Consider the following 23,487-nt stretch of genomic DNA (forward strand, 5'->3'; position numbering starts at 1 on the left):
TTCAAGTATAGAAATAGAATTTATTCAGGGCACGGGGAGGGGAATTATGAGGGTAGTAGGGACAAAGAGAGAGAAAGAGAGAGAGAGAGAGAGAGAGAGAGAGAGAGAAGAAGAAGAAGAAGAAGAAGGAGGAGGAGAGGAGAGGAGAGGAGAGGAGAGGAGAGGAGAGAAGTAGAAAAGGCCAGCCATGAGCACATGCAGAGATGGGGTGTGGGGGGGAGAATGGGGAGAGATTGACTAAGGGGGAAGAGGGTAAGCAAGAGAGCAAGAGAGTGAGGAGGGGCAAGGAGTGCCCCCTTTATAGTGTCAGGAATACCTGGTTGTTACCAGGTAACTGTGGGGTGGAGCATAGACAAAATGCTAACACTGAAGCAGGCCAAGAGAGGAAGGAGAGAAGGGAAGAAAGAACTAGAGAGGGAGAGAAGAGTAGAACAAGAGGTAGAGAAACAAGAGCAATCCAAGAAGCAGACAAGCACTTAAAGAAATGTTCAAAGTCTTAGTCATCAGGAAAATGCAAATGACCAGAATGGTAGGTTTGTATAGGAATCAGAAACTAGGATGTGAAGCTAGGCTGGAAAGCTTTAGGGTCGGGTGAGAAGTGCTGCAGCCCAGTCTGCACTTTGGTATGCTAAAAGGCACTACTACAGTTAGCATTTGCTGTGGATTTCTATGGGACCTGACAATGCTTCTGGGATTCCATGCTCACACTTGTTGATCTGGGCTACCCATTGTCATACACACACACACACACACACACACACACACACACACACACACACACACACCTTGCTTTAATCTGACCAGTAATCTGGCTCTCTCCTGTTCCTGCTCCTTGCTCTTGCATTATCCGTTGTTTAGATGAAGTGCTGTTCACCACTTCCTTTGTGTTTTAGGTAGATGAAGAGGAAGGTCTTCTCTTCAGAAAGTCCATGCTAGAAAAAATAGTCCACTGAACTATGTTTCTAAGTAGTCTAAGAATTAGAAGTGGTTGTGGAAAGCTCAAATCCAACTGGATCAAGGACCTCAACATTAAATCAGATGAACTCAATTGAGCAGAAGAGAAAGTGGGAAAGAGCTTCGAACTCATTGGCACTGGGAAGAACTCCAGTTGTTCAGGCTCTAAGATCAACAATTAATTAATGGGACCTCCTGAAACTAAAAAGCTTCTGTAAGGCAAAAGGCATAGTCAATAGGACAAATCAGCAACCTACAGATTGGGGAAAAAAACTGCACTAACCTCACATCTGGTAGAGGACTAATATCTAAAATATATAAAGAACTCAAGAAATTAACTTCCAAAAAACCAAATAACCTAATAAAAAATGGGGTACAGAGTTAAACAGAGAATTCACAACAGGAGAATCTTGAATGACCAAGAAACACTTAAAGAAATGTTGTAAGTCCTTAGTCATCAGGGAAACACAATCAAAATGATCCTGAGATTCTACCTTACACCAATCAGAATGACTAAGATAAAAAAACTCAAGTGACAGCACACACTGTCAAGGATGTGGAGAAAGAGGAACACTCCTCCATTTCTGGTGGGATTGTAAACTAGTACAACCACTCTGAAAATCAACCTGACAGTTCCTCAGAAAATTGGAAATAGATCTACCTGAAGAAGATCCAGCTATATAACTCTTGGCATATACTCAAAAGATTCCTCACCATACCACAAGGACCCATGTTCCATGATGTTCATAGCACCCTTATATGTAATAGCCAGAAGTTAGAAACAACCCAGATATCCCTCAACTGAAGAATGAATACACAAAATGTGGCTCATTTACACAATGGAATACCAACTAGCTATTAAAAATGAGGACATCATGAAATTTGCAGGCAAATGGATGAAATAGAAAATATCATCCCCAGTGAGGTAACCAGACCCAAAAGGACATGCATGGTATGTACTCAGTAATAAATGGATATTAGCCCCAAAACACAGAATACCTAGGATACAATCCACAGACTACGCAAAGTTCAACAAACAGAAAGGTCCAAGTAAGGATGCTTCAATTCCACTTAGAAGGGGGGAAGAAAATAATCCTGAGAGGCGGAGGGAGGGAGGATTCTGGGTGGGGGAGGGGAGAAGGAGGGGAAAGGGGAACAGATGCAGGTATTGGGGTGGGGGAGGGCAAGATAAAAGCCCAGAGGGCCAAGAGAATGAATGGAGATGAGCAGCATCAGGAGAGGGGAGGTGGGGGGACCCTGTAGAAAGTACTAGAGACCTGGGAGGTGAGAGACTCTGAAGACTCAATGGGGATGGCCACAGCTGAAATGCCCAACAGTGGGGAGAGGGAACTTGAAGAGTCTGCCACCAGTAGATAGGCAGGGCTTCAAGTTAGAGGACAGAATTATCAACCCACAGTCAAAAACTCTGACCCAGAATTATTCCTTTCTAAAAGAACTGCAGGGACAAAAATGGAGAAGAGGCTGAGAGAAAGGAGGCCCAGTGACTGGCCAGACTTGGGATCCATCTCAAGAGGAGGCTCCAAGGCCTGACACTATTACTGATGCTATGGTTTGTAAAACAGGGGCCTAGCACAGATGTCCCCTGAGAGGTCCAACAAGCAGCTACTGAGATAGCAGAAGATGCTTACACCCAACCAGTGGAATGAAGTTGAGGACTACTGTTGTTGAATTAGAGAAAGGCTGGAAGAAGCTGAGGAGGAGGGCTACTCCATAGGAAGACCATAAGTCTCAACCAGCCTGGACCCCTGAGATCTTTCGGACACTGAGTCACCAACAGGCAGCATACAAGAGCTGGTCCAAGGCCCCAGCACATATATAGCAGAGGACTGCCTTGTCTAGCCTCAGTGGGAGATGTGCATAATCCTTGAGGCCCCAGGGAGGGGAGAGGTTTGGTAGAGGGGAGAATCCTCAAGGAACTGTGTGTGTGTGTGTGTGTGTGTGTGTGTGTGTGTGTGTGTGTGTGTGTGGTGGGGAATGAATTGTGAAAAAGTAAATATAAGTAAATTTTTAAAAAAAAATGTGTTGTGGAAAGATCTTGGAGACAGGGAAGAAGGGGTGGCTGTAAGCCAGTGACATGCAAGATGTTCCTTTACTGTAAGAAGCCTCTAGAAAGAAATCACATTATTGACCACAGTAACCTGGACCACAGACCATGCACCAAGGCCACAACTTCTTAGTACAGTGGCTTTGCTGTAGAACTGGGCACATAGCAGAGAACAAGTTTGGGGTTTACCTGAGTTCTGGCTTGTGTGGAATGCTGAGCATTCTTGCTTAACAACTGGGTTTTAGATTTCTCCTGGAAGCAGCTGTTCATGTATGCAGAGAAAAGCTAAGATCCCCTGTTTTGCCCAAGCTGCAGGGCTTATAACTTACAAGAAAGGAGGGGCTAGTGGAATGAGAAAGAAACTGCAAATTATTTTTTATTATAAAAACATGCTTTGTGTTTCATCTGTTTCCATGGGCATTATCAGAGAGCTTTTGCCTGCTGTTGAAGAGCCTTGCTCATACATTGTAACATAATGAAAGCATTCCTTATCTATTATCAGCTAGCCACTAATTTACTGTCTGTGTGCAATTAGATTTGGCTTCAAACAGGAATCATTTCTCAGCAGGATTACTCAATAGATTACTTTATTGTCTTTGTTCCCTTAGTGGTCCCTTTACTTGGACCCAAGGGAAAAAGGCTACTGCTGGGCAAATACCAGTCCCCCAGGGGAGGTAAAGAAGTGACTAATGGTATCCTCTGGGGGTTTCTTACTAGCTCCGCCTACTGTTTGAAAAAAAGAGAAAGACGACTCTAAGGGTGATAGCTGTAAAAAGTACTAACTAACTAATAAGAAAAACCTTCAAGACCGGTTAGCTGTGGAATTCATGCTCCAAAAAAAGTATACTCTCTTCTATTCTGAAATACCAGTCTCCAAGTAGCCCCCTAAGCTCATTTTCCTCCCATATGTAAGGCAAGAGAGCTTGAGCACCAAGCATTTTTTTTAATTGACAACAGCATTGTTAAGGCTATAACTGTGGCTTGCAAACACCTGCTCAGCTTCCCACACCACACATGCATGTACAAGTATGGTTCTTCTGCAAGCGCAGGTCTATTTCTCAATTGCTTTAACAGGTAAAAGCTGGCAGAGTTTCCTGGCAGAATATGTGCTCTAATTGTCTGTCTAGCTGATACCTGTTCTGAGCTGTTCTAAGTGGATTTATTATAAAGCTCTCCTATGATCATCTAACCCTGAAGCATTCCAGTGGGCTTGCTTTGAACATGTGGTGGTTTCACAGACCATATAGAATGAAATGGAGAATTACAGGCAAAGTTAGAGGAGGAAGCACTGAATTGTTGCCACTGGCTTTCCAACACCCTGCCTGGGCAGAACAGGTGTATGTAAAGGTGACGCTTACTTCAGGAGACAGCGCCCAGAGGAGCTGCAAGTTGGAGCATGTGGCAAGGTTTTAAGAAGTGAGGTTTAAGATTCCAAAGTTTTTAGTTTAGTGCAGATAAGCATCCACATGCTTGGGTCTTCAGCAGAAACTTGTGAAAATGTCTCAGCAGACTGCTGAAAATGACTGGGAAACATGTCTGCCTCTCCATAGGTTTTTGGTCTTTTCTGTTACGTGTACTCCCAGAATAGCTTCACAAATCTGAACCAGAGATGGTAAAATAATGAAACAGTCAGTAGCTTTGCATTTAAAGGCTGTGCTTATTTACTGATTGTGTTTTGCACTCAGATGAGGTCATAGAAACAGTTAGACATCCAGACTCCTGTTCGATTTGTAAGTTGACAGAAGCAAGGGCTGGAAAAGTTTCTGATTTCACTAAGTCACCACCCTGCCTCCCCCCCTCCCCACAACCATAGCCATTTCCTCTTTGAGCCCATTAACATCCTGAGTAAGGAAAGGGAGGTATTTTTCTAGGAGTTGATAGAATGTTTATGCTGACCATCCAACTGAAGTTGAATTTCAGTATACTGTGCATCCTCAGAAACAGGAGGGTTTAATTGGCTGGTATAATTGCACATCGGAGAAAGCCTGAAGACCTGGAACTAAAGGGATCCAGTTCTTTCCAAGCCCCACACTGCTCCTGAATATTTTGTAAGGCTTCAACGTGTGATGTCATGTAACAGAAGCTGGTAACAAAATAGACGCTTCTGCCAGAGGATGCAGAACTGGATCCCTTTGCTTATCAGGAAGAGAGATACGTGGGTCCTCAGAAATTCGCCTTTTTTTTTTAAGGATAGGATGACTCTGATAAACCAGACCTTCTAGAGGACGATAGTGTGTGTGTTGTGAGTGTGGTTTCCACTGGTGTGTCCTGGAGTCTGGGGGGTGGAAACATTACAGCTGTGCTTCCTCTGAGTTTCTCCTCTGTTTGAATGGCTGCTTAGCATGCATTAGGCTCTGGTTTCAACCTCCAAACACTACAAAAACTTAAAAAAGAAAGGAAGAAAGAAAGAAAGAAAGAAAGAAAGAAAGAAAGAAAGAAAGAAAGAAAGAAAGAAAGAAAGAAAAGAAATTAGAGCTGGTTTCTTATCTCTGACAAACTTCCCAAGCTCACTTACCATTTCCTGTGAGCCCTGTGCATGCACATAGGACTAAATCTTGTTATACATTTTAACATAACAATTATATATTACTACAGGTGGATATACTTTTACATATAAGTTTACATGGAAGACACAGGAAAAATGATTTGGGAAAGATTTTTCACAGGTCTTTCTTAGATGGCAAAATCCATTTTACTAGGGTTTCTAGCCTAGTCTCATCCTTATAGGGGCAGGTACAATAAAAAGAATTCACATGATGAGTCTGTCCAGGGTGGGGCTGGGATGGATCTGGCAAGTGTCCTACTCTTGTCTAAGCTACCCAATTGCTATGATGGGTAGATGACTCAGCCTCTTATCTCCTGACACTTAGGAAGCCTGATCTATTAGGTATAAACACAGAATGGTCTGCAGAAACTTGAGGGATGAAGTTTTGTCAGTGAATGCCAGCCTGGGCAGGTGAGGCATGACTTTACATCCATGCCCTTGAGGGATGCTAGCTTATTTTGGCAGGGAGACCAAGGTCACCTAGGCAGGCATCTGCTCACTGGAAGAAATGTTAGTGTTGTCTGAAGCAGAATGACACAGAATATTTGGAAATATCTGAAGAAAAGATCAAAGCTTATGGATTTAATTGCCCAATCTCACCTAATTAGCTGTAGCTGGGCCGTTCAAGTTGAGGACCATTGAAAAGCAGCTGTCCCTTGTTCTGTGCACTCCAGTTCATAGCTGCACCCTGGAGGCAAGGTTTCAGATCCTTATGGACAAGAAGCGATGACAGCTAGCTAGAGGGTTTGGGACAGGTTAGCACTAGAAAGGTGAGACTGGGGGAGCAGAGGCAAAGCTTAGAGATGGAAGTGTCCTCTGACTTGTACTGTGCTGTGTACTCTTGTGAACTCTTATGATTTTGTCACAATGTTTAGACACTAGATCGGCTGACTTTTAGTTCCCTTACAATGCACATATGGAAATGCTAAGATTTCTTCAGAAAATAATATTATTTTCAGAGAGTTCTTTTTGTGGAGGTTTTAGTGACTGTGTAGGAACCATACTGGGCCTGAATCCACGTATGGTTCCCTGAGCCATAGTGCAGCTGTCTTGTTTTCTAGTCTTGAATGTATTTCTGGGTGATCGTGCTCTGTGGAGATGTAGAGCAAAAGTGTCTGTGAGAGGCTTAGAGCTATAAGCCCCTACTGTCTTGGTAGAGTGAACTTCTTGTGACTTATAAGTAAGGTAAATAAAGTAAATCCTTATCACCAGCTTTCCTGAACAATTTTAGAAGCTGTAGCATTATTCTGTTACATGGGTAAGGAACAAAACTACTTCTCTAAAATGCTTCTTTATGGGTGTTTGCTTGTTTGTTGTGTTTTTGCTGGTGACTATTAGTGACTAGAAGGACAAAAAAGGTGTTTTCATTTCCATTAGTGTGGACACACCACTGCATACAGAGAAGTACTCCAGTGCTGTGTTACTCCACGTAGCTGTGTGGTTTTAGAACTTTGCTTTCTCCCTATGGCTGATGGTCTTTAGGTTTGGGGAATAGTAGATACTGATGAGAGCGTCCTGGTCCTGCTACCTTTAGCCTTTATGGTTGAGATGATGCCCCTGGCTCATTTGGTATGCCTTTCAGATATTTTATTTAAAAATATATCATCAAATTCTATCTCTGCCACCCAGCCTAGTTTTAACATATATTTGTGAAGCTTCATGGCAATTTCTTTGCTGTGATTTCCTTTATCTTTCTCCTGGGTTACTTTCCTCTGGTGATATATTAGGGTTTCTTCCATTTGGGGGGTGGGCAGGTATTTTAAGCCTTCTACATTCATATTAAACAACACCATCTTTTTGTATATTGTATTCCTGAGTGCCCTTTAACTATCATGAACTTACTGGTCTCCATTCTCTAATAGAACACAGGGGCTGGCCCAGCCAAATAGTGATCTTGAGAGGAGGATGGAGGCTCCCTGGACAGGTACACAGAAGTTACATACAGGTGAGTAGCAGCTTCACAGATCTTTCAGAATCTCTGGCTGACCCTAATCCTAATTTTCATCTGTGGTTATTTTCTACATTGTTTTGCTCTTCCTACTTGCACTGTAGAGGTTATGAATTCACTTTCTAGGATTTTTTTTCTTCTAGTCTCCAGTCTTAGTCTGCTTTCTATTCTATATATGGATAACACAATATATTTAAATGTGCAATTTACTTAAATTTTTTTTGATGCACTGTGATAGGGTAGGACAGTGCCGAGGTTACTCCATCTTGTATTCTCATTGAGACCATTTCAAACTTAACTAGAATTTGATCTCCTTGATGGAAAAATCCCATGGAAAATTACCTAACTCTATTCTAGCAACTTGGGGTCAAGCTGTCCTAGCTAGCATATCTTTCTATTCTAGGAACTTGGGGTCAAGCTGTCCTAGCTAGTATATCTTTGTTATGATAAACTACCTGTTGTGCAGAACCCCCTCCAGCTAACTGCTTATCTTAGCTTCTGTTAAACTGTTTGCTTCTGTAAAGCCCCAGTGCAGCTGGAAAACATTATGTGAAGGCAAAGTCTTTAAAAGCCTTTTGCTCTGGACACTGGGTTCTTGAACACCTGAGTATACTCCCAGCCTGCTGGAATAAAGACTTTTGCCCTTGGTCTTGCCAAGCCTGGACCCTCCACCCTCCAGTGCAGGGGAAGGTCAGGGGGGTGGGAAGGGGGAATTTGGGGAGGGGGAACACCCTCATAGAAGAAGGAGAGGGGGATGGGATACGGAGCTTATGGCTAGGAAACCAGAAACCGGAATAACAATTGAAATGTAAATAAAAAATCCAATAAAAAATAAGATTTTCAATTGGCTATTAACTGTGTCTAAGTGGCAATCTCTTCTCTATTGAACTTCCTGTAACAACAGCTCAAGGTCACATCACGTGAGGAATTTCTTGCTGCTAAGAACTCTCTGCAGAGTCCCAAGAAGGAGCAGAACTTGATATGGTGCAAAGATGCACAATTGCTAACACAGGTCTTTTTCTTCCTCCTCTTATAAAGCCATGGTGGAGGATTTACCCCCAATGACCTCATCTAGTCCTTACTGCCTCTGAAGTATCCCTATGGAAAGATCTTGGTCAAATTGTTTTCATTCTCTTACTACTTCACAACAGGAGTTAAATTTCAGCATGTGTTTGGACAGGGACCTTTAAGTCATAGGTCCTCCCTTCTCTATGGGAAACCCAATTTAGAGAACCAGTTCCCACAAGTTTGCAATCAGCTTGACTTGGACTTTGTTCCAAAGATGATCCCAGTACTGGCCCTGAGGATGCCCCTTTGGTTACTAGAGGGTCATAGAAGAAGACAAGAGAGGAACACGTATTTACTCTGCAGCTTCTTTTTCAGCTGTCCAGCCACATTCTAATTCTGTTCAGGGGAACAGCACAGCTAGGGCTACCAGGGTCTTTCCTGATATAGTCAGTCTCAGATTTTTAGTGTGTTGATTAAAAATAATCTGGTGCTTGACCTTGCCCTTGAATTCTTACAGCACTCTGAGTTCACATGACAGAGCAGTCCTCATTTGTGAAATCCATCCCACATTTTCTAAAGCCTTCGTTCTCTCTAATAACAGCCTGCTGCAGAAGAGTGTGGGTTCTGCTTGATATCTAAAAGTTCAGACATCCATATGTATTTGTGTTGAACTTTTCTCAACTGAGATCATTTGAAGATGGTTCATTCTCAGAGGACCAAGTTTAAACATTTCATAGGACATAAATAATTACCTTTAATATAAGAATTTTTGGTTAGTTGTTTTAATAAAAACATAATAAAATGGCATGCACTATGTGTATGAGTGTTTTGTCTGCATACATTTTTGTGTAACATTTCAATGCCTGATATCTGCAGAAGCCAGAAGAGGGCATCAGATACTCTTGAACTGGAATATAGATGGTTGCGAGCTGCCATATGGGTACAGGGAACTTAACTGGGGTTCTCTGAAGGAATAAGTGATCTTAACTATTGAGCCATCTGTCCAGTTCTCACAGTCATATATTCTTAATATAATATCCTATCTTTCAGGCTGAGATAGTCTCCTTAATATGGCAATTCTGGCACAGTTCAAAATTTTTCACTAAGTCCCTGGGTGCTTTGCACATCTTACTTATTGCTGGGAACATCTGAGGGAAAAAAAAGGCTTACTGTGTCCACTTATGATTCAGTTCTAGAACACTCTTAGTCTGCACTAAAACAACTGTGAATAATAGCCATTTGAATGGTCAGTTTATTTAGAAAGTCTTTAATCAACATCTTAAGGCTATAAATTATTTTTTTATTGAAAACTCTTCACATGCCCAGAGGAGCATCTAGAGTAAGATGAGTTCAGCCTGATTTCTCCTGTTCTGAGGTAAGCTGTTTTCTCCAGCATGAACATCTTCTCCCTGAAAACACTGACATCTATATAATTCTGTGATCTTGCAAAAGTCATAATTTGATTTAACAATGCTGATTTTGGTTGCCATGACCAAACAAAATAAACTTTTTCTGATCTCTAAGATAAAATTAGAGGTATTTCTTCTTCATCTTATTTCCTTAACATTCTAGTCTCAGATTTACAAAGGAGAATTTGCAGAAATGGGATGCTTTAGGGAAGCAAGGCATTATTAAAAACTAGTAGCCACCCGCGGATCCCGGCCCGCAGCAGCTCTCTGCTCCCAGACTCGGTGAGAGAGAGACCCAACCGCCTGGTCAGGTGGGCACTCCTGAGGCTGAAGAGCGGAAGAGACCACCAACACTGCTCACCCCTGCCCACATCCCTGGCCCAAGAGGAAACTGTATAAGGCCTCTGGGCTCCCGTGGGGGAGGACCCAGGAGCGGCAGGACACCGGCCTGAGACACCGCCGGAACCTGAAGGAAACAGACCAGATAAACAGTTCTCTGCACCCAAATCCCGTGGGAGGGAGAGCTGAACCTTCAGAGAGGCAGACAAGTCTGGGAAACCAGAAGAGACTGCTCCCTGCACACACATCTCAGACGCCAGAGGAAAAAGCCAAAGACCATCTGGAACCCTGGTGCACTGAAGCTCCCGGAAGGGGCGGCACAGGTCTTCCTGGTTGCTGCCGCTGCAGAGAGCCCCTGGGCAGCACCCCACGAGCGAACCTGAGCCTCGGGACCACAGGTAAGACCAAATTTTCTGCTGCAAGAAAGCTGCCTGGTGAGCTTGGGACACACGGAAGCAGAATTTCTCTAGGACCGGGCACGTTCTGTGTTTACCCGAAGTCCCACACCCGCGGATCCCGGCCCACAGCAGCTCTCTGCTCCCAGACCCGGTGAGAGAGAGACCCAACCGCCTGGTCAGGTGGGCACTCCTGAGGCTGCAGAGCGGAAGAGACCAACAACACTGCTCACCCCTGCCCACATCCCTGGCCCAAGAGGAAACTGTATAAGGCCTCTGGGCTCCCGTGGAGGAGGGCCCAGGAGCAGCAGGACACCTGCCTGAGACACCACCGGAACCGGAAAGAAACAGACCGGATAAACAGTTCTCTGCACCCAAATCCCGTGGGAGGGAGAGCTAAACCTTCAGAGAGGCAGAGAAGTCTGGGAAACCAGAAGAGACTGCTCCCTGCACACACATCTCGGACGCCAGAGGAAAAAGCCAAAGACCATCTGGAACCCTGGTGCACTGAAGCTCCCGGAAGGGGCGGCACAGGTCTTCCTGGTTGCTGCCGCTGCAGAGAGCCCCTGGACAGCACCCCACGAGCAAACCTGAGCCTCAGGACCACAGGTAAGACCAAATTTTCTGCTGCAAGAAAGCTGCCTGGTGAACTCAAGACACAGGCCCACAGGAACAGCTGAAGACCTGTAGAGAGGAAAAACTACACGCCCGAAAGCAGAACACTCTGTCCCCATAACTGACTGAAAGAGAGGAAAACAGGTCTACAGCACTCCTGACACACAGGCTTATAGGACAGTCTAGCCACTGTCAGAAATAGCAGAACAAAGTAACACTAGAGATAATCTGATGGCGAGAGGCAAGCGCAGGAACCCAAGCAACAGAAACCAAGACTACATGCCATCATCGGAGCCCAATTCTCCCACCAAAACAAACATGGAATATCCAAACACACCAGAAAAGCAAGATCTAGTTTCAAAATCATATTTGATCATGATGCTGGAGGACTTCAAGAAAGACAGAACACTTAGGGAAGCACAGGAAAACATTAATAAACAAGTAAAAGCCTACAGAGAGGAATCGCAAAAATCCCTGAAAGAATTCCAGGAAAACACAATCAAACAGTTGAAGGAATTAAAAATGGAAATAGAAGCAATCAAGAAAGAACACATGGAAACAACCCTGGATATAGAAAACCAAAAGAAGAGACAAGGAGCTGTAGATACAAGCTTCACCAACAGAATACAAGAGATGGAAGAGAGAATCTCAGGAGCAGAAGATTCCATAGAAATCATTGACTCAACTGTCAAAGATAATGTAAAGCGGAAAAAGCTACTGGTTCAAAACATACAGGAAATCCAGGACTCAATGAGAAGATCAAACCTAAGGATAATAGGTATAGAAGAGAGTGAAGACTCCCAGCTCAAAGGACCAGTAAATATCTTCAACAAAATCATAGAAGAAAACTTCCCTAACCTAAAAAAAGAGATACCCATAGACATACAAGAAGCCTACAGAACTCCAAATAGATTGGACCAGAAAAGAAACACCTCCCGTCACATAATTGTCAAAACACCAAACGCACAAAATAAAGAAAGAATATTAAAAGCAGTAAGGGAAAATGGTCAAGTAACATATAAAGGGAGACCTATCAGAATCACACCAGACTTCTCGCCAGAAACTATGAAGGCCAGAAGATCCTGGACTGATGTTATACAGACCCTAAGAGAACACAAATGCCAGCCCAGGTTACTGTATCCAGCAAAACTCTCAATTAACATTGATGGAGAAACCAAGATATTCCATGACAAAACCAAATTTACACAATATCTTTCTACAAATCCAGCACTACAAAGGATAATAAATGGTAAAGCCCAACATAAGGAGGCAAGCTATACCCTAGAAGAAGCAAGAAACTAATCGTCTTGGCAACAAAACAAAGAGAATGAAAGCACACAAACATAACCTCACATCCAAATATGAATATAACGGGAAGCAATAATCACTATTCCTTAATATCTCTCAATATCAATGGCCTCAACTCCCCAATAAAAAGACATAGATTAACAAACTGGATACGCAACGAGGACCCTGCATTCTGCTGCCTACAGGAAACACACCTCAGAGACAAAGACAGACACTACCTCAGAGTGAAAGGCTGGAAAACTATTTTCCAAGCAAATGGTCAGAAGAAGCAAGCTGGAGTAGCCATTCTAATATCAAATAAAATCAATTTTCAATTAAAAGTCATCAAAAAAGATAAGGAAGGACACTTCATATTCATCAAAGAAAAATCCACCAAGATGAACTCTCAATCCTAAATATCTATGCCCCAAATACAAGGGCACCTACATACGTAAAAGAAACCTTACTAAAGCTCAAAGCACACATTGCACCTCACACAATAATAGTGGGAGATTTCAACACACCACTCTCATCAATGGACAGATCATGGAAAAAGAAATTAAACAGTGATGTCGACAGACTAAGAGAAGTCATGAGCCAAATGGACTTAACGGATACTTATAGAACATTCTATCCTAAAGCAAAAGGATATACCTTCTTCTCAGCTCCTCATGGTACTTTCTCCAAAATTGACCATATAATTGGTCAAAAAACGGGCCTCAACAGGTACAGAAAGATAGAAATAATCCCATGCGTGCTATCGGACCACCACGGCCTAAAACTGGTCTTCAATAACAATAAGGGAAGAATGCCCACATATACGTGGAAATTGAACAATGCTCTACTCAATGATAACCTGGTCAAGGAAGAAATAAAGAAAGAAATTAAAAACTTTTTAGAATTTAATGAAAATGAAGATACAACATACTCAAACTTATGGGACACAATGAAAGCTGTGCTAAGAGGAAAACTCATAGCGCTGAGTGCCTGCAGAAAGAAACAGGAAAGAGCATATGTCAGCAGCTTGACAGCACACCTAAAAGCTCTAGAACAAAAAGAAGCAAATACACCCAGGAGGAGTAGAAGGCAGGAAATAATCAAACTCAGAGCTGAAATCAACCAAGTAGAAACAAAAAGGACCATAGAAAGAATCAACAGAACCAAAAGTTGGTTCTTTGAGAAAATCAACAAGATAGATAAACCCTTAGCCAGACTAACGAGAGGACACAGAGAGTGTGTCCAAATTAACAAAATCAGAAATGAAAAGGGAGACATAACTACAGATTCAGAGGAAATTCAAAAAATCATCAGATCTTACTATAAAAACCTATATTCAACAAAATTTGAAAATCTTCAGGCAATGGACAATTTCCTAGACAGATACCAGGTATCGAAGTTAAATCAGGAACAGATAAACCAGTTAAACAACCCCATAACTCCTAGGAAATAGAAGCAGTCATTAAAGGTCTCCCAACCAAAAAGAGCCCAGGTCCAGACAGGTTTAGTGCAGAATTCTATCAAACCTTCATAGAAGACCTCATACCAATATTATCCAAACTATTCCACAAAATTGAAACAGATGGAGCCCTACTGAATTCCTTCTACGAAGCCACAATTACTCTTATACCTAAACCACACAAAGACACAACAAAGAAAGAGAACTTCAGACCAATTTCCCTTATGAATATCGACGCAAAAATACTCAATAAAATTCTGGCAAACCGAATTCAAGAGCACATCAAAACAATCATCCACCATGATCAAGTAGGCTTCATCCCAGGCATGCAGGGATGGTTTAATATACGGAAAACCATCAACGTGATCCATTATATAAACAAACTGAAAGAACAGAACCACATGATCATTTCATTAGATGCTGAGAAAGCATTTGACAAAATTCAACACCCCTTCATGATAAAAGTCCTGGAAAGAATAGGAATTCAAGGCCCATACCTAAACATAGTAAAAGCCATATACAGCAAACCAGTTGCTAACATTAAACTAAATGGAGAGAAACTTGAAGCAATCCCACTAAAATCAGGGACTAGACAAGGCTGCCCACTCTCTCCCTACTTATTCAATATAGTTCTTGAAGTTCTAGCCAGAGCAATCAGACAACAAAAGGAGATCAAAGGGATACAGATCGGAAAAGAAGAGGTCAAAATATCACTATTTGCAGATGACATGATAGTATATTTAAGTGATCCCAAAAGTTCCACCAGAGAACTACTAAAGCTGATAAACAACTTCAGCAAAGTGGCTGGGTATAAAATTAACTCAAATAAATCAGTTGCCTTCCTCTATACAAAAGAGAAACAAGCCGAGAAAAAAATTAGGGAAACGACACCCTTCATAATAGACCCAAATAATATAAAGTACCTCGGTGTGACTTTAACCAAGCAAGTAAAAGATCTGTACAATAAGAACTTCAAGACACTGAGGAAAGAAATTGAAGAAGACCTCAGAAGATGGAAAGATCTCCCATGCTCATGGATTGGCAGGATTAATATAGTAAAAATGGCCATTTTACCAAAAGCAATCTACAGATTCAATGCAATCCCCATCAAAATACCAATCTAATTCTTCAAAGAGTTAGACAGAACAATATGCAAATTCATCTGGAATAACAAAAAACCCAGGATAGCTAAAGCTATCCTCAACAATAAAAGGACTTCAGGGGGAATCACTATCCCTGAACTCAAGCAGTATTACAGAGCAATAGTGATAAAAACTGCATGGTATTGGTACAGGGACAGACAGATAGACCAATGGAATAGAATTGAAGACGCAGAAATGAACCCACACACCTATGGTCACTTGATTTTTGACAAAGGAGCCAAAACCATCCAATGGAAAAAAGATAGCATTTTCAGCAAATGGTGCTGGTTCAACTGGAGGGCAACATGTAGAAGAATGCAGATCGATCCATGCTTATCACCCTGTACAAAGCTTAAGTCCAAGTGGATCAAGGACCTCCACATCAAACCAGACACACTCAAACTAATAGAAGAAAAACTAGGGAAACATCTGGAACACATGGGCACTGGAAAAAATTTCCTGAACAAAACACCAATGGCTTATGCTCTAAGATCAAGAATCGACAAATGGGATCTCATAAAACTGCAAAGCTTCTGTAAGGCAAAGGACACTGTGGTTAGGACAAAACGGCAACCAACAGATTGGGAAAAGATCTTTACCAATCCTACAACAGATAGAGGCCTTATATCCAAAATATACAAAGAACTCAAGAAGTTAGACCGAAGGGAAACAAATAACCCTATTAAAAAATGGGGTTCAGAGCTAAACAAAGAATTCACAGCTGAGGAATGCCGAATGGCTGAGAAACACCTAAAGAAATGTTCAACATCTTTAGTCATAAGGGAAATGCAAATCAAAACAACCCTGAGATTTCACCTCACACCAGTGCGATTGGCTAAGATCAAAAACTCAGGTGACAGCAGATGCTGGCGAGGATGTGGAGAAAGAGGAACACTCCTCCATTGTTGGTGGGATTGCAGACTGGTAAAACCATTCTGGAAATCAGTCTGGAGGTTCCTCAGAAAATTGGACATTCAACTGCCTGAGGATCCAGCTATACCTCTCTTGGGCATATACCCAAAAGATGCCTCAACATATAAAAGAGACACGTGCTCCACTATGTTCATAGCAGCCTTATTTATAATAGCCAGAAGCTGGAAAGAACCCAGATGCCCTTCAACAGAGGAATGGATACAGAAAATGTGGTACATCTACACAATGGAATATTACTCAGCTATCAAAAACAACGAGTTTATGAAATTCGTAGGCAAATGGTTGGAACTGGAAAATATCATCCTGAGTGAGCTAACCCAATCACAGAAAGACATACATGGTATGCACTCATTGATAAGTGGCTATTAGCCCAAATGCTTGAATTACCCTAGATCCCTAGAACAAACGAAACTCAAGACAGATGATCAAAATGTGAATGCTTCACTCCTTCTTTAAATGAGGAAAAAGAATACCCTTGGCAGGGAAGGGAGAGGCAAAGATTAAAACAGAGACTTAAGGAACACCCATTTAGAGCCTGCCCCACATGTGGCCCATACATATACAGCCACCCAATTAGACAAGATGGATGAAGGAAAGAAGTGCAGACCGACAGGAGCCGGATGTAGATCGCTCCTGAGAGACACAGCTAGAATACAGCAAATACAGAGGCGAATGCCAGCAGCAAACCACTGAACTGAGAATAGGTCCCCTATTGAAGGAATCAGAGAAAGAACTGGAAGAGCTTGAAGGGGCTCGAGACCCCAAAAGTACAACAATGCCAAGCAACCAGAGCTTCCAGGGACTAAGCCACTACCTATAGACTATACATGGACTGACCCTGGACTCTGACCCCATAGGTAGCAATGAATATCCTAGTAAGAGCACCAGTGGAAGGGGAAGCCCTGGGTCCTGCTAAGACTGAACCCCCAGTGAACTAGTCTATGGGGGGAGGGCGGCAATGGGGGGAGGGTTGGGAGGGGAACACCCATAAGGAAGGGGAGGGGGGAGGGGGATGTTCTCCCGGAAACCGGGAAAGGGAATAACACTTGAAATGTATATAAGAAATACTCAAGTTAATAAAAAAAAAAAAAAACTAGTAGCCAGAGCCTCCTGGTTTTGACCCGATGTATTTGGAAATACTTTGGAACCAAGGAGATCTAGTTTCTACCCTCTGTCACTGAGGGTGTTTTGTTCTCACACTAGATTAGTGCTTGGGGCTCCGAGACAATTAGTCAATACCACACTGGGATTGTGTCTACTGCAGGAACAACAGCACACAGTAGGTGCTCAAAACATTCAAATGGTCATACCACTTCCCACTGAATTCTTTATTGTCCTTAGTATCACAAGCCAAACATAAGAAATATAGTCCCCTGAAAATATCCCTTTATGACAGTAGCCAGAACACAACAAGGGAACAGTGGAAAGTGTATGGTATTGAGGTAGAGGCTATGGGGTTATTAAGAGTGGTGGCTGTGGATTTTGCATTATTAAAAGCCCAATACAACAGCAAAGAAACCAAAAAGAATAAAATCAAATAACACAACACACCAAACTAGAACCAAATACACACACATACACACACACACACACACACACACACACACACACACACCACAAATAAACAAAAGCAAAACAAACAACAACAAAAACCACAAAAAACCCACAACTGTATTGGTCACCTACTCCTGAATATAAGGCCTACCCCAGATATACCCACTATCATTGTATTGGAGTAAATGATTCTCAGTCTCCCAGCAGATAAGAAAGGTAAATTAGTAAGTTGTTGATCTTTACCTGAGTAACTAGGTTTACATTCATCCATTCATCCACTCATTTTTTTAACATAAAATAGAACAAAAGCTGTTACACTGAGGTTGGACAAGGATGAACCCACAGGGAAAAATAAATCTAAGAAAAGATACAAGAATCAGATATCTATTCATTTGCATACTCAGGGATCACATAAAAACCCTATACAGGAAGCACACTAATTTAAACACAAAGAACCTAATGCAGACCTGTGTGTGCTGGTTTAGCCTTTCTGAATTCATATGAGCTTTACTCATGATTTATAGAGCTCTGCTTCCTTGGTATCCTCCATTCCTTCTGGTTCTTACAGTCTTTCTGCCTCCTTTTCCTATTTTTGTAGGTCAGACATGTCTTAGGCTATGCTAGTACTCTTGGTTACATTCTAGAACTTACAGTAAGACTCTGTTGCTGAAAACACCACACATCTGAGTCACAGAACATGAAGCTATCAAGCTGGTATTCATATAAAAACTCATCTGTCCTGATGACTGTCTTTCTTAGTGCTGAAGGGTTTTAGAAATACTATAAGAGGGGGAAAGAAGTCAACATTCTCAACCAACTATAAACCCTGCTAGCTAATAATGGCTATCTTGACGAGTTCAGCCCACTGCTACAGAGGTGACGTAAGTGTTATGGGAATAATCAGCCATTTTTTTGTTTGAGTCCAAGGCTTGTTCCGTTAGCTGGCAACCTGTCACTGTTGATTAGGCCAAGAACTTGTGGCTATACAGGTCATAGGCCCTAAGAGAGCTTCTAATACTATTATTCTGCTAAATGGGCATAGTATTGAAATGACTCCTGATTGTTATACCCATAGTTCAGTGCACTGGTCAACCTTCATCAGAAAGAAGCTTCTTTGTGCCAAAGGTGAGTTACCACAGAGGCATTCAACTGGCCAGTCTTTGAAAAGATGGCTGATAAGGAGATAATCTGGGAGTAGTCAGAGGAGGAATGTGAATACAATTAAAATGCAGTATATTAAATTCTCAAAGAATTAATAGAAATATTGTTTCTTTTTTAAAAATTGGGCCCTTTTGTTTTTTTATACTACACTGTGAAAACTACTTACCTAACATAAGGTTGGCAAATGTTTCCCAGTTTGTAGCTTGTCTTTTTAACTCTTTTGCTAGTAACTTCTGCTGAGTAAAGTATATTAATTTTGATCAAATCAATCTATGGTTGTTAGGATTTATTTTTATCATTAAAAGTATGTGTGTGCATGTATCTATGTGTGTGCATGTGCACATGAAGTAGGTACCAGCAAAATCCAGGAGAAGGTGTCAGATCCCCTGTAACTGCAGTTGTGATGTAAGCTACCAGACATGGGTGCTGCGGGCTGACGTTGGTCCTTTGTATGAGCAGTATGTGGTCCTAACCGCTGTGTTTTCTCTTCAGCTCCTCTCATTTTATTTCATGTGACTTTTTTTTTAAAAGATTTCTTTTATTTATATGAGTCCGCTGTAGCTGTCTTTCAGATCCACCAGAAGAGGCATCTAATCCCTATTACAGATGGTTGTGAGCCATCATGTGGTTGCTGGGAATTGAACTCAGGATCTCTAGAAGAACAGTCAGAGTCAGTGCTCTTAACCACTGAGCCATCTCTCCAGTCCCATGTGACATGTTTAAGAACTCATTACTTTGCTGAGGGCATAAGGGTCCTCTTTTATGCTTTTCTCCAGGAGCTTTTGAAAAACTTTTTTGCAAGCTGTTATATATTCCAAGGTTAATTTTGCATAAACTATGAGGTTATGTTGAGATAACATGGAAGTTTATTTGAATGTCAGTTTCAACTTCATTTGGTAAGATGACCATCTTCCTTCATTAAATATTCTTTGTACCTTTGTCAAACATTACCTGGTCCTTTTGCTATAGTTCTTATTGGACTCAATATTCTGGAATAGGGGTCTATGCCTAGCACTCGGCTAACGACATACCCTTCTAACAAGATTTTGAGTTCAGGAGTGCCATTTAATCTATATTTCTTATTGGTAATTCATGTTACATGTTTGACAGGTACATGGTCCCCATTAATAATGCTTGCTCATTTCAGACCAGCAGACTTTCCATTTATCCTAACATAGATAATAAAGCTATAAGCTTGCTAGAGAACTGACGTTTCTACAGAGTTGTAGGTATTTACAAAGAACATGTCTCCTGAGGATAGACCACATCCCCTAGAGTGAAATATAGAGATCATAAACAGTCACCTTTGTGTTACAAATAGCATCTGAACCCAACCTGCTCAAGGAGTTTTGCTTCCTTATTAATTCTTACATGACCATTTGTGAGTTTTCTCCATCTTCTCTTGAACTTTGACTAGTACTACTTCCTTGTTCTCAGTTATACTCCAGTTTTTCATTTTACTTTGTTGTATCATAGTATAGACTACTAGACAACCTATTCTACTATTCTACTTTGCTGAAGCTTTTTTTTCTTTTGAGATTTATTTTTATTATATGTGTGTGAATTTCTGTGTACCACCTGTGTGCAGTACCCGTTATGGCCACAGGAGGGCATCAGATCCCCTTGGAACTGGAGTTAAAATATTGTTCTGAGCTGCCATGTGGGTGCTAAGAATCATATCAGGCTTCTCTGGAAGAGCAAGCAGTGCACTAAACCATTGAGACATCTCTTGGCCCCATGTCCTATGTTCTCCACAGTTGTTTGTAGATTTTCATTTGTCTTTTCAGAATAGAAGCTTATGGATGAGCTTGGTGCTTTACAGAAGCCTCTACACAAAGTTCAAGGTGCAGCATTTGCTCTACTAAGTGAAAGGAACTATTCATGGTTATTTCTTCAACCAGAGACAATTTGTCTGTCTCTACCCCTTGAAACATGATCTTATGTTGGGCCCTACCTTGGGGTGTCTCCCTTCCCCCTCACTGAGCCTTTTAGCCTGCTATAGCAAGAAGTTGTTTACACCTTTGGTAGCTGCTCTTAGCCCCTGATTTGGGGCCGGGATTTTTCCATGGCACCCTTGCTCCCTACCAAGCCTTCCAGCTTATTGTTGTTAAGAAGTTGTTTATGCCCCTGATTGGGCTCGGGACTTTCCACCACACAGACTTTTCCTGTTTTCCTGGTTGGTAATTTTCACCTGCCTTGTTGTTTTTCGATGGCTTTTGCCTCGGGTATACAAGGAGATCTCAGTAAAGCCTTGGTGGCACTCTCTGAAAACAGGTGACCCGTGTAGGTGTTTTCTTTCAATCCCGCAGACCTACGCCGGATATTCACACACTGGCGGCACAGGCGCTGTCATCTGGAGGTTCCACCCAGATCGGGAAAGAGAGGACAACCTGACAGGATCGTTCCAAGATGTCGGCCCACAAGGAAGAGGAACGTATTGGGGACTAGCAGTGACCACGGGGCAAAACTGAAAGTAAGTAGCACTACAAAGGTTTTGTCTTACCTATGGGAACCACAAGTTCCTTGGTATTGGTCCTAGATCAGCTTGTAAGTTTACTCAAACAACAAGGTACTGGTATTATGGTAAAGACAGCCCAAGATTTTGTTAAAACTATAGAACAAGTCAGTCCTTGGTTTATAGCTAATGGCGGTTTTAATATTCCAGATTGGAAATAGGTTAAAAGGGACAAGGTAATAATGGTAAAATATTTTTGTGTATGTAATCTTTTAGTGTTATGCTAAAATCTAGAGGAGCAAAGTCAATTATCATAGATGCTTTTAGTCTTTGGATCCTGACTAGAGACAGTTTACACCCTAGACAAGAGAGAAAATGGGGTTGAGAAAAACAGTCCTCCTGGACTCTCCACAGATGCTTTGGTGAGAGAAGGAAAATGAACTTAAGCTTTTTAAGAGCCCTCCTAGGGACAGAAGGACGGCAGGAGACAGTCCTGTCTCCTTGCTGGTATTAGAGAAGTGCTTCTTTCTGGTTCTGGGTCCTTTAGGTAGGATATCTGGGTCCCTTTGGTGGGACACCATCTAGTTTTTCCCCCTGTATATCTATTGTCTGTTCTTGGTGCGCCAAGCTGTCCATGTATGTCAATTTATGGGTTTTGCTTCTCGTTGCTTGAGTGTTTTGTGTTTCATGTTTAAAAGAAAAAAATGGTTAAAACTTTAAATGCTGGTTGATTCTCCCTTTGATGTAGCTTTAACTCCTTTCAAGAAAGGAACAAATAAGTAAAAAGCAGTTTCAATTGGCTTTTGGAGCCCTGCATCTGTAGTTTGGAGCCTAAGTCCACTGGGGAAGTTCCCCAGTGGGCTGGCCAAATGTTTACACTAGCGGATCCTAAAGGCTCCAGGAGCTTCACAGCTTCTATGGTAATGGAACTGATGGCTGTTTCTCTTAGGAAATTCTTTGACTGTGATTACTGGATTCAATAGGTGACAAAGTGCTTCTCTTAAAATCACAGTTAGAAAAGATAAAAATGGTGTTTGATCCAAATATTAAAGATACGTGTAGTCACTTCATTTTTTGTTTCTGATTAGTTTTAAATGTATAATACACTCTACATGTCTTGGTTATAGTTTACTGGCTTTTGAGTTATTGGGTATGGTTAAAAATTTGTGACATTGGTAACAGAAAGTTGGCTTAAAACTGGAGTCATTCTAGACAACCTGTGGCATATAAGGATATATAAGGGTATATAAGGAGATCTCAGTAAAGCCTTGGTGGCACTCTCTGAAAACGGGTGACCCGGGTATATGTTTTCTTTCAGTCCCGCAAACCTACGCCCAATATTCACACACTGGTGATGCAGGTGCCATCAGTCTTACTTAGTGCGAAGTACCCCCAAACTCACTATGAATCTGAGGATGACTTGAAGTTCTAACTATCCTGGCTATGCCTCCCAAGTTCTGGAATTACAAGCAAGTGCCGATATGCCTGGTTCAGACTGACTTATGTAAGATGGTTCTTTTACCTTTCTTCAGTTCTTTGGTCTCCAACAATTCTATCATTACACCTCCAAGGAAATAAATATACAGACACCCACAAATAAAGTGATTTTGCTTCTGATTAATGAAAGGTGATACATACTTTTTTTATACTTAAAAGAAGTTACCTTGATAAAAATTAAACTACATTTATAAACAGTAACAGTAAAGAAGTTGAAGGGGAAATGAAGAAAATAATAGAATTTACAGTAATGGCAAAAATAAAATACTTTGCAATAAGTTTAACCAAAAATCTATCCACTGGAAACATGAATATTGTAAAAACACATTTAAGTCAGAAACAAAGAAAAGTGTGTCCCACAGTCAAAGATTGAAAGAGTGTTAATTTAATCTATAGCTAACATAAAAATAGTGAATTATAGTCAAAATCACATGTATACTCAGTGCAACATTAATCAAAATATCAATGATATTTTCAAGAAACAAAACTGCATTAGGAAAATAACCATAAGTCAACAAAACAACCTTCAAAATGTACAGGTCGGAATCAGTCATACTTACTGATTTCAAAGCTTACTATAAAGCTGTGTGGTACTGGTGCACAGACAGACACGAGAACAAACAGAATACAGAGAATGCAGAGATAAATCCTCAAACAAGGGGTCAAAATATTCTTAACAAGGCATAAAGGTATCAAGAGCATTCAAAATATGAAAGGCACTGTG

General features: G+C 41.5%; 1 protein-coding gene across 4 annotated transcripts in view; it reads left to right on the forward strand.

Annotated features, from left to right (window-relative positions):
- Positions 1 to 23,487, forward strand: part of LOC148002717 (uncharacterized) — a 61,448-nt gene that overhangs the window by 21,543 nt on the left and 16,418 nt on the right. For 2 of the 4 annotated variants that reach the window (XR_015633211.1, XR_015633209.1), the window contains 2 exons: positions 7,427 to 7,509; positions 21,121 to 21,284. Coding sequence is in view for 2 of the 4 variants with exons in the window: in XM_087577246.1 (XP_087433372.1) it covers positions 7,427 to 7,509; positions 21,121 to 21,282 (245 nt within the window). In the remaining 2 variants the exon portion in view is untranslated. Of the gene's footprint in view, positions 1 to 7,426; positions 7,510 to 21,120; positions 21,285 to 22,584; positions 22,886 to 23,487 lie in introns of those variants that run through there. The other 2 variants (XM_087577246.1, XM_087577247.1) reach the window with 2 other exon arrangements.

The sequence above is a fragment of the Rattus norvegicus genome, chromosome 11, assembly GCF_021556685.1.
Source record: "Rattus norvegicus strain SHRSP/BbbUtx chromosome 11, alternate assembly SHRSP_T2T, whole genome shotgun sequence".
Lineage (NCBI taxonomy): Eukaryota > Metazoa > Chordata > Mammalia > Rodentia > Muridae > Rattus > Rattus norvegicus.